Below are 11,960 nucleotides of genomic sequence, written 5' to 3'. Positions count from 1 at the left end.
CTATAAGGTTCCTTCCAACACAAACTATTCTCTGATGCTATGATCAGACACACTCCCATGAGGTGCCTGTGGGGCCTGGGAGCTCTATGGTGGGCACACCCGGGTACCCTGCAGGGGAACATGGCTTTTTCAGCCACCTTGCACCCTTTGGAGCTGTAGCAGCTCCACAGCAATCTCAGCAGGGCTCGCCTTCTCCTACAGCCATGGCTGTGAAGTACCACAGAGTTAAAACTATCATCTATGCCTGTGACTGTGAAAGAGCAAAAGACATACTTAGAAATGTATCAGTCCAGAACTGATAAAATTTGGATAGGAACATATTAGTTAATTTTGCTAGCTAATGCCTGCTCTCCTGAAGTCAGTCTTTCTTTTCTTGCATGCATGTGAAAATCAAGTGTTTCTGGCACTGGGTGTGCTGCCCACATTTTAATGTTCTTTGGAGCATTTTGTACCTACATAGAAGGAAATGTAGCCATCTGATTTGCTTGAGTTGCACAGTCATCAGTGCTATAGCAAGAAACAGATGGAATGGGAATTAGTAAATTACTCAAGCACTGCTCTGTAGAGGGTCTCCCTGAACACAAAGTGTGTGTGTATTAAGCAGTCACAAAACTTACAATCTATCACATTCAATATTGGGGTTATTGGATGGTGTATCCAGAATACCAAAATACACTTCCCTGTTTGCTGGAGGTGGGGTGTTGGTCGGGCTTCCCACCCCGGAATCAGGGCTTGGTGCAGGGTGCATTTCTGGTGCATATTTCTCTTCTTTCTGAGAAGGCTGTGGCTGCTTTGGTTTGAGGTTTTTGAAACGTTTGAGCTTCACAGGGTCTTTGACTTCCTTGGCACAGTGGAACAAGATGAAAATGTCCCTTCGAAATTTGGAGCTCATTCCAAAGTAGATAATGGGGTTGTAGAAGCTAGCAGACTTAGCAAACAAACTGGCAAGGATGCTGGTAAGGTTGGGCACAGGGTGACCATAGGCAGACCATATAGAGATGACAGCATATGGTGACCATGCAATAATGAAGGCTGTGCAAATGACAATAGAAACCTAAAAGACAGAAGAAGAATAATCTTAAATCTATTTTGGAAGACTATGTCAGGGGAGCAAAACACTGAGAATAGTGACTTTAACACTTAGCTGGAAGGGAAAGGTCTGGATTGCCCTGAAAGTAGGGCTTATAGGAGAATATGGGCAAGCAAATGGTTTGCTTTGATGCAGCCAGGCAGACCCAGGAGCTATGTACTGAATTTTGGCATGGTGGTGTGATTGAGGAATGCCTCATCTGATGCAATGAAAATAGCTACTTCCATATATTTATATGAATACAGAGGGTTTCAGGTAGATTTAACTAAACAGTGAGTAAACTGAAATCTCCACTCTAAATTCTGAGTATGCTCAGAAGTAGTGTAACTTCTGAAAGAAAAGAGCACATGCCAAACCAAATTTTTGGGGTTTGTGCTATATAACCCACTCAAACTGTATTTAGATTATTTTTCAAATGTGATGCAGAACCAATATTAACCAATTGATGCAGTAGAAATATTAAACAAACCTCATATCCTTCACTGGCTTCAGACTCTATTGCTAGAGTTACAAAGAAAGGAAATGCAATTGATTTGTTTTGTTCTCTTCTGTTCTAGTTGAGATCAGTTTTTGGAAAGGCAGATTTCAATGGGAGGAATCCCACCCGGTATGAAACCCAAGCTCACCCTGGTGACGTCCCGCTCCACTCTCCTCTGTCTGTCTGTGGGATCACCCAGTCCTGTCAAGGCATGGCTCAGTTTGACAGTGTTGATGATCGACACATAGGAGAAGACCATGACTGAGACAGGCAGGAAAAAACAGCAGATAAAAATGGAGACGATGTAGGACTTGTAGATTGTAGAGAAGTTGGCTTTTGCCCAGTCTATCTCACATGTGCCATACATGCGATCTGGAAAGCAAGAATATGTTGGTTAGCATTTTTAGAACATTTATCTACTTTTTGAGCAATTATTTATTAGTTAAAATGTTGTATTTTTCTTCTGTTAAGCACTACACAATGGATTGATCTTTCTGATTTAACGAGACATGACATTACTTCCTACATAAACACTTTTTCAAGACCATTTAGACTTAACACACATTAACAAATTTTAATGTGTATTATTATTCCATCAAATTTGTACTGCCAGTGTAAATCCATAATGCACAAACTGTTGTTTCAAAACTGTGACACTTTCTTGTTTAAAAAAAAATGGGTTTATATCCTTGAGTGATATGTACTCTTATTTGTCATAATGATCTATATAGTAACTTCCTAAGATGAGCACTGAAACAGCATGGCATGGAATTCCATAGACAAAATGCCAAATGTAAAGTCACTGCTTAGATAACTAAGCAGGAAATAAAAATATTGAGGCTCCTTGAGGTAATGGAACTTCTACTACAGTGAGAGCCATGAGACTAAATTGATACAGATAATTATAAAGACTATATGAAGCTAAAACAACATATAAATAGAAAGATATTAAACCTTTTGATAAATGGGAAATATGCAGTCCTGCAACACAGAGATGCAGACTTCTAAAAATTAAGTCAGGCAGACTGCAGGGTCTCCCACTAGTGAGACACTAGCTGATCAGGGGTGTAAGGAAAAGGCAGTGGGAATAACGTGTAGTCTCTGGCTCAAACACTTTTATGAATAACAGTTTAGTTCTTTAGGTCCCCCGATGTGTTTGCAAAGATGTCCTGATAGAAAACTTGAGTTCCATAACTTTGGAGGTTTTTCTGCAGATTGTGAATTGCATATTTTTCTTTTTAAGTGGGAGAAGCTGGGTTTTTTGCTTGACAGCTATGGCAATAAATTGAATTACAAATAAATGAAGCATGAATCAAAATTAGGTAAGTCAAGTATTAACAGGTCCCGGAGATACAATACAGGTGAAGACTACATGATTTAGCAGCAGATCTCTCCCTAACATCCAGCGGTAATTTTGAAGAAAAAAATTCACTTAATTCCTCACAGGGGGTAGGAGGTTTAAGCAGGAGGAATTAAATGAGCAAAAGCTTAAAATCTCTTTTGTGATTCTCATCAAAAAGAGCTTGGTATTTTTATCACCAAAAGCTCTAGATGTTGCTGTCTGAATGTGTTCTGTAATAGAAATAGATTTTTCTCTCCTTTGCCTTTTTCGTCAGTAGACCTCAAGATTCAAAAATATAACCATAAAGTCTGTCTTGATTCTAGGTTTCTGCTTCTGAAAACTTCTGCCTGACAAATAAAACCAACCTCCAGATGGCAGGAAAAGAAAATCTGGCAGATTTTCCACAGGTCAGAATTCAGAGCTATGTTTTGCCCCTCTGCAGGGACACAAACAAGTGGCTTTCCCAAAAATCAGTGGGTGCCTGGGGCCCCTGAAGATATTGTGTGGTAGTGCAAGGCCCAAGGCAGCCAGCTGTGATGTGCTGTGGTCTGCTGGTGCTGGATTTGCTGCTGGATTTTCTGCTTCTGGGCTCCCTCGTCTCTGTGGGTGCCCTCACTGGAGGTGTGTTTAGATGGCCCAGGAAGCTGAAATTGCTGTGGGTCTTAGCAGGGGAAAGCACTCCTAGAAGCAGTCTTGAAAACTGCTCTCAAGGAATTGAATTCAAAAAGCGTCCATGGAGACACTTGAATGTCCTGACAAAATAGTGTTGCCCAAAAAGTCCCTGGATCCATTTTAAGGGCAAAACCAGACATCAGAAGTCCCCCTATAAATGAAGAGCTGTTAGATTAATGTAAAAAGAACTCAGATCACCAGAAGATACACAGAAAATTACCAGTCCAAAACAACCAAGTTCATGACATGTCCAGAGTGCAAAAATGTGACATAGAATTCAAACATCTAATAAACAGTTTGAATTTGTCTCAAACCATTGAGCCTAATATCTTGAGAGTATTTTGGTTTTTGAAGGATAGAACATTTAACCAACCATGGGAATGGCAGCTTTTCTCACAACCATACTTCAATGGTCCAGAGGTACCTCAAAGCTTATGTACTTAATAAGTAAGAGAATATATGCACACAGCTGCTTCAGTAAGTCTCCATGGATTTCATGATTTCTCAAAGAATGCAGGGGCTTACAGGATCCAGACAGATAACTGCTGGACAATGTCAGTCATAGGATTTCAGTTGTTGAGACTTGTGTATCATTACCATTTGTTCCTAGATATTTGTTTTGTTGAATTCTTACAGGCTTAAATTGAGGCAATTTCTCCATCTTTCCCCTATGAAGAAATTTTCTGGTCTGTTACATGCCTTAGCCATTGAATTTCTGCAGTATTCACTATACAATTTTTTTCCTTTTTTCCCTCACCCTCCTTTTTTAATGTGGCCTTATCTTGCACCCTAATTCTTTCTTGGACTGACAAACTTCCCAACACCTTTGAGTTCTTGTGCTATGTAAGTTTTCATATTTTCAACAAATTGTTTTGCCAAATCCTTCTGGCTCATCTTATTATAGTTTCAAGTTTAACTTGCTGGAACTTGTGTTCTTTGCTAGTTTCCTAAACTTGACAGGTTTTGAAGGATATCTTTTGATAGTTTTCTTTATCTCACTGCTTAACCATGCCAAGTATTTCTCTTTTTCCATAGGCAATATGCACTTGGTCCAAGTCTTTCCTGTGATATCTTCAAAAAAATTCCCTTTATAGCTGATACCAAAGCAGGCAACACTCTGCCTACGTCACGCACGATGAATGATTGTCTCAGTTCCACCGGTAATCAGTCTGGCTTATGACAAACAGCAAGAAAGAAAGGTGAGTATTTTTGTTGAGTGGAGAGGTGCCAAGGAAGTACAGCTGAAAGGTACCTGTTACCTGTATAGCTGCCCCAGCCAAGCAGTGGAGCTGCAGACCAGAAGAAAGCTGCCACCCAAATGAGAACCAGAGCCACCGACATGCTGCTGTTGCTGATGCAGTGACCTGCAATGGCATGCTGGGGTCACAAAACAGTACGTGGAAAGGCAAACATATCTCTGAAATCCTAATGCACTCCTATGCCACCAGCTAAAAAGTAAAACACAGCTATTAAGAACAATTAAGATAGAAAAATGCGTATTCAGAAGGAAAGTTTGATTTTGAAAGCATCTGTCAGGCCTGTGTTACCACTGAAACTGGAAAATTTTGTTTTTTAAGCAGGAGACAATGAGTTTGTTGAGCACTGTGGAATTAGTGAATTTTATGTTAGACTTATGATTTGCAATTCTGTAAAATGCAGGAAAGAGATTTATTTTACACAGAAATGAACAAGATAAATCTAAATTCAGAGGATTTTCTCACTTGCTTCAAAATTTTTCCCTGTTAAAAAGGAGAAAATAGCTCAGACTGTATTAACCATTCAATACAAAAGATTCCATCTGACCTGCAGTTGCCATACACTGTGGTCATTTCTTCATTTATGTGGGAAATATTTATGCATCCACCAATTTCTGTTCCTCAAAGTTTCTGTGATGTTATACTGGGTACTTGCTCAGATTTACTTGAGATTCAAATATAAATTATGCACACCATCTGATGGATATGTGGTAGAGATTCACAAAAGAGAATGTGGGTTTTAAATATGACTTCTTACATGCAATAAATAGAAGATGTAGGATTACATCACAGCCAAACTCTATCAGCTCCAGCAGCAGTTTGTGCTGAAAGTTCAACAAGTCTATCATTACACCAAACTGCAGAAGAACTTTCTATGGAAAAACTTACCTCCCTGAAGAAGTTCTTTTCACAGCAAATACTCCTTGTGCTGGTAAAGAGTAAAACTTGTCTGATGCATCCCATGTACTTACACATACTTTCCCTGCAGAAATTGATAGATTCCTGCATGAAAGACAGTGCAAGCCACTTGCAACAAAGGCATGACAATTGATCTGATCCCTGACTGGAAACTTCTCAAACATCATCTCACAGAAGATAGATTTTTTCAGTGAGATCCAGATAATGATGTATAACTTAGGAACAATTTGAGTTGTATTTTGAGGAATACAGAGGGTCAGCAGTACCTGTGGTCTTTGCCACAAGGATGAATTTACCCATGGTGACCCAAGCACACTTGTAATAATTTGGTTCTTACCGGAGTTAACCCTGAAGGATTCAATGAAAACGTGTTTGTAATGTAAATGACTGTATTATGTCCTGATTTTCAATGCATTTAATTAATATCTAATATAATTTGCCTGACTGATAACAGTGACTGAGAGAAATACAGATTTGCACTAGGTTCTGTGAAGGCAGAACTGGACTTGCCTTTATTCCTTACCTCTCTCAGGATGGCAGCCCTTGATATAGCGTGTCACACTGATCACTGTAAGGGTGTTAATGCTAGCCAGGCCAAAAAGAAGTGTCAGGAAGCCATCAACCTGAAAAACAAAGCAGTACAGGATGTTCTGTAACTGCAGAGATTTGATGGGAAAAAGAACCACTGGAATTTCTCCTGTCATTTTCATGTTAATGAACTTGAAAGTTTTTCCAGAAACCCAACTAACAGGGAAATACAAAATGTCAGGTGCAGTTATCTTCTATAGGATCAGTGAGCAAGTAAATGTTCAAAATTATATAAGTGCTCTGTCATGTACATACGATAAGCAAGCAAGCACACCCTTACATCTATGCTTCCCTTAAATGACTTGCTAAATGAAGGAGAAAAACTTGGAACTGGAAAGAAGAAAAGCCCTGAACAGACAAAAATGCCCCGGATGCAGCTGCCCTGCTTATGCAGAACAAACATGCAAACTGATCCTAAGAAATTTAGGCCAAAGAGGGAAGAATGTAGGAGGTGAAGGGCTGGGTCGAGTGAGAAAAGATTTTTTTAAAGACCCCAAAACCTGAATAGACCCAGTAGACTGAGTTTCAATATCTGGTGTTGCTGGGTGCCTGCTATTTCTGAAGCCCTGATCCTCATGCCCTGGCTGTGACACAGGCAGAGCCGTGCAGCTCTGTGGCTCCTGCTGTCATCAGTGCCTCAGCCACATCCCAGGACAGCCACAGCTCCAGGTACAACCAGGAACTTCTGCCAGCTGCAGAGGACGTGGATGCAGCCATCTGCTAGGGAGCACTCTACGGCTGGGAAATGATCCAGGCAAAATGCTGACAGCCAGTCCCTCGTTTTTGTGGACTCTTGCAATCATATATTAAACAGAAGAGCTCTTGGAGGTGCCAGCATTACAACTAGTGAAGCAAGAATATCAAGCAAGTGTCTTTGGACTGTAACTTGGCATTAAAATACTGAAATTATCAGTGGAAAGGCACATCGTTATTCTACAGGAACAAACTGTGTCTTTGTATGCATGGGCACAACTCCTGTGGAATTCAGTTTATCCCAGCACTGAATCTGGGGCTTTAATCCAGGCTTAAAGCTAAGACCCTGGCAGATTGTATAAATTAAATTGGGTGAAGGGTGAGAAAAAGGACTGGTTCATCACTTCCTTCACTGGTGCTTTTTCTTCCTACTAGTGCCCTCATACTGACTCTGAATACTTCTTATTGCCAACTTTTACAGACCCACCACATTTTAAATGCATGCAAGGCTTGAAACTACAACAATCTACACTCACCTGTGCTCCAATTACAGTCAGCTCATGCTTGGTGTATGAATGTAACCATGTTTAAAACAGACTTTATTGGACGTCTCAGCTACTTGCTAGAAGCTGCACTTGGCTGAATTTGGCCTGCTGTGTGCTGTGGATGTTGGTGAAATATCTGGATATATAAATGTGCTCTGTGTTTCATCAGCCTCATTGGTGCAAATAGCTGCCACTATTCCATTTGCACTACCAATGCTTCATAGATGCAGAAAACATAATGGTCATAATCTTAAGGAATTGCATTAGTTATTAGATTAGAAAAGAAGCAGGATTTCAACAAGGATGCAAATAAACACTTTGAATTAAAGTCTAAAGAGGTATGAGATTGAATATTAAAAGAGCAGAACAGGCTTCTCAACGTGTATCGTTATGTTAAAAACAGGGGAGTTTTTCTGAAGTAGATCTGGTTTTTTATCACTGGGAGACGTAACCATTTTTCTCCTACCTCCTTCCCTGATGTCAGACCAAAGAGAGACAATTATATCAAGTGACTGGTTCAAACAGCCTTTGAGCACACCTACAAGGGTGGCAGGTGGGTCTAAAAATACACTCTTGGCCTTTAAGATGAAGCTGTCACAATAAGAATGAAAAGCCTAAATGTTTTCTTTGGAGTGATGTCTTGCTAAAAACAAAAACTAATGCAGTTTTATCTGCACAGCTCATAGGATTGAACCATTATCAGCACCACATCTTGTTTTCATACAGCATTTCATCAGATCTTCTGCAGGTGTGGGGGCTACCACCAGAGAGCCACCAGGGCCAAATGGTTTGTAAGTGGCTGAGTGGCAGCAGCCTCCCAGGGCAGCTGTCACTGCCCCCGTGCTGGCCACAGGCTTGGTGGCTTGGCAACAGGTGACAGCAGGAAGTGTCAGGAAGCAGAGGGAGCTCTGGGGATGACAAGAGCTGGGATGAAATGAATAAAGGACCTAAATGGTGGCTCTTGAGCTGCAGAACAGCCCCTACAGGAGCACAGCATCTGGAACATTTAACTGTGAGAGACCATGCAACCACAAGAGACCATCCATCAGGCTGATTTGGGAACATAATGCTCAGACCACTCTTGTCCCAAACTTTTGTTGGCAACAAGCGGCTTTTGAGCCCTGCTATGAACAAATCAATTCCCAGCAGGTTTGTCAATGTTGCAACACTTTCATATCATTGTCACTTAGACATATGTCTTCAGAAGAAAATAAGGGATCTTCCTCTAGATACAACCAAATTACTTCAAGATTACGCCTTCTGGATTTGGAAGAAAGATCTCTGCTACTTTTCTGCTCTTGAGCAGACAACACTGACAGTAGGTAGCGAGGCAACTGCTAGGCATCCAAATAGGTAACAACAGAAAAACTACTTTAACATAGTCCCAATTTCCATAGACAGAGATTAATATCTGCAGGTTACAAAAATATGTGATAATTTCAGTTTTCTGCATCTTTAAAGACATATGGAGTGACAGCCAAGGAAATACTAGTATAGTAAATAACATTTAATCACTTTAGAAGATTGATGCTCTTCCCCTTAACACAGTTCTGGTTTTCCTTTTATTCTACCCCCCATCCAGCTCCTTCCTTCCATAGTCATAATATTTCCTCCATTTTTGTGTAATGCAATTTTTTCCTTCCTATTATTAATTATGATCAAATAGCAGCAGTGTTAACAGGCAATGATGAATTCTGACATAAACACAAAGTTGATTGCATGGTAATTTTAATACACCAGCTTTCCTTTTCACCCATTAAGAAGCAGGAGTAGATTAGCAATTTTAAAAGCTTTTCTCTCAGTGCTCTACCAGAATTACTCCCTTGGCTATATAGACACGCATGGAAGGTGCTCATTATCTTTATGCTGCCTGGAAGCTAAGACACAACTGAAGAAAAAATTGTGGGGTTTTTTCTGCTTTGTACTAGTGCCTGACTTTAAATCTCACTAATGCTCTCGGAGCACTATTTACAACCCACAAGAAACAGAGCTCCTACTGCATGCAAATTCATTTCCTTCAACACAGGAGAGTTAGGAATCCCCAGTGCACTACAAAATTTTTAGCTGTGAGCTTGGGTGTGCCTCACTTTTACTACCTTTAATACTTATGAATCCCAGCTGATTCATAAGTGTTGTCTCCATTTAAAGCAGAATAAAATATAACCTATTGTTCTTATTATTGTATTAATCAAGGTTTAATTGCACAAAAGTGATTGCCAAAATAGCTATTACACTTCACTTTGGGCCAAAACACTGATCTCAGCCACAGAGGCTGCCTCACTCCCTCCACTGGCCAACTGCTAAATCTGTTGTAATTTCCCAAAGTCCATGTGTTTCCCTTCAGAACCACAGTGTCCTGTATTTTTCTTCTATTGAAAATGACATTATGAATACGTAAAGAAAAGCATAAACTTCAAACAAGGGTTACTTGCCCACAGTGTATACTTAAAGTTGCCACAATAACCTCTCTCAGATTTTTTTTTTTTTTAATACAGATCAGATTAACCTGAGATCATAGTGTAAATAGATAATGGCAATAAACCTCATTCAACACCAAGAAACACAAAAGCACTTAAATCAATTGTCAAGAAACACATTTGTAAACGCAATTGTAGATACATTTGAATAGATATTTTAAAATTAAACCCCTTAACTTAAAATTAAACTATTTCTTAAAGTTTGAAGTAAATGCAAAATATTCCACTTGAGTCTGATGACAACATAATTTTCCCATCTCTCAAATACACTATGATGTGTCAACTGGACTACAGTAACTCTTTATTCACAGAGGTTCTAGAAGAACTACCAAGTTCAATAATCAAAATTAGTCTTCACAGAAGACTACTTAAAACTCACAATGCATAGTGTTCCTAAAGCACTCAGATAGTTTCTTTGAGATTTTCTACAATGCAGGAGGCGAAAGAGACTCATAATTTACTACAGTTCCCACAACATCTTCTGCTCATGAGACATTTTTCTGGTATGTTTGCATTCTGCCTTTTAAAACATCTCTGTAAGCTTCAAGGGTAGCTATACTTAGAGGTGATGGCATTAACCCAAGGCATTAGGGGCCTCTGACACAAATGCCACTCCATGTATGAGTAAATAGTGAGAATTTATATGCTGCAGGATTAAAGAATTTAAACCATTAAGTGAGAGCATCAGACATTCAGTATTTTGCACTCACAAAGTGATTAAATCTTCCTGTGGATGGCATATATTCTAAAGATAGAAAAATATGAAGGCAGTAATTTAGACTATAGTATTATGTCTCCAGACATGTAATTATACTAATTATACTATATAGTTAATGAATGTTCAGTGCCACCATTAATATATGCAGGCCAAGTTTTGGCTTTAGTAAACCTGGGGAACCCAGTTTCATCTACCGGGTTAATCAATTGAGTTTCAAGGTATACTTACCTTGAGCTGACCTTTAGCTGCTGTAGTTGCAGCCTCTCAGGCCACAATTTCCACTCCTAGTTGTGCCTGCCCCTCTCAAGGAGCACATCTGAGAGTGCAACAACCCCACTGTTGGCGGGGGTGCCCTTGAGGTCACGGCATTTAATGAACAGACAGAAATTGCTTGCAGAATTTCCTTACACAGCCTCATCAGATAATAATCTTACTTCAAATACTCCATCTCCAAATGCTTGGCACCACCTGCTTTCTAGCTCTGCGTAGATGCCGTGGCTTTGTGCCTCTCACGTCCCCTCATGAAGAGTAAATGGGTAGCAAGTAGTTCATACCACCAGATGATCCAGACACAATGGAAAGATTCCCATCTTCAGGTTAAATATTGAATTGCCATTGTCTTTCTGTGAATTAGTGTAGAGGGAAATTAAGAAGCACTAGATAGGAAAATCTAGCACTGTCCTTTGGGAACATCTGTGCTAAACTGTAAAATACTCTTCAGAGATCCTGAGCCAAAACTCCTCTACACTTTAGTGATGTTAATTCAGAATCTATTTGTTTATTGTTAGCATCACCATCAATGCAAACAAACAAATCCACAGATAAAAGAAGACAAGAGTCACCTGTCTGTCTCATCTTTACATTATCACAGAAGGCAAGGCTTGGCTTTGTGTCCTGTAGATAAATGAGATCCACGAACAACAGATTCAAATCACGCTTTTTTTTTCAAAGTATTTTCTATTCCATTTCAGAATAAATGTTTATTGAGGTTTACACACCTCAAGTGAATCAGAGGTCCCACTGTTCATGGATTTTGACAGGACAGCCCAGAGACTGTCTCCACATTCTCCAAAGTACAATCATCTGGGCTGCTTCCCAACAAGAAGAATCTGCTTACGCAGCCACCCTCAGGTTTATACAAGGACATCTCTGACTGCTGGCTGAATGCCTTCACTTGAGCTTG

The 11,960-nt window shown here is 39.8% G+C and overlaps 1 protein-coding gene across 1 annotated transcript in view; it reads right to left on the bottom strand.

Annotated features, from left to right (window-relative positions):
- Nucleotides 1–457: 457 nt before the first annotated feature.
- The window catches only part of LOC134547788 (opsin-5-like), a 28,249-nt gene continuing 16,746 nt past the window's right edge, over nucleotides 458–11,960 (bottom strand). Inside the window, exons 3-6 of the mRNA XM_063391908.1 lie at nucleotides 6,280–6,379; nucleotides 4,842–4,946; nucleotides 1,717–1,940; nucleotides 458–1,054 (exon numbers count right to left, since the gene is read on the bottom strand). Of these exons, the coding sequence (XP_063247978.1) occupies nucleotides 614–1,054; nucleotides 1,717–1,940; nucleotides 4,842–4,946; nucleotides 6,280–6,379 (870 nt within the window). The 3' untranslated portion in view covers nucleotides 458–613. The remainder of the gene's footprint in view (nucleotides 1,055–1,716; nucleotides 1,941–4,841; nucleotides 4,947–6,279; nucleotides 6,380–11,960) is intronic.

Source organism: Prinia subflava, chromosome 2, assembly GCF_021018805.1.
Source record: "Prinia subflava isolate CZ2003 ecotype Zambia chromosome 2, Cam_Psub_1.2, whole genome shotgun sequence".
NCBI lineage: Eukaryota > Metazoa > Chordata > Aves > Passeriformes > Cisticolidae > Prinia > Prinia subflava.
This window is presented reverse-complemented; position numbering and strand designations above follow the sequence as displayed.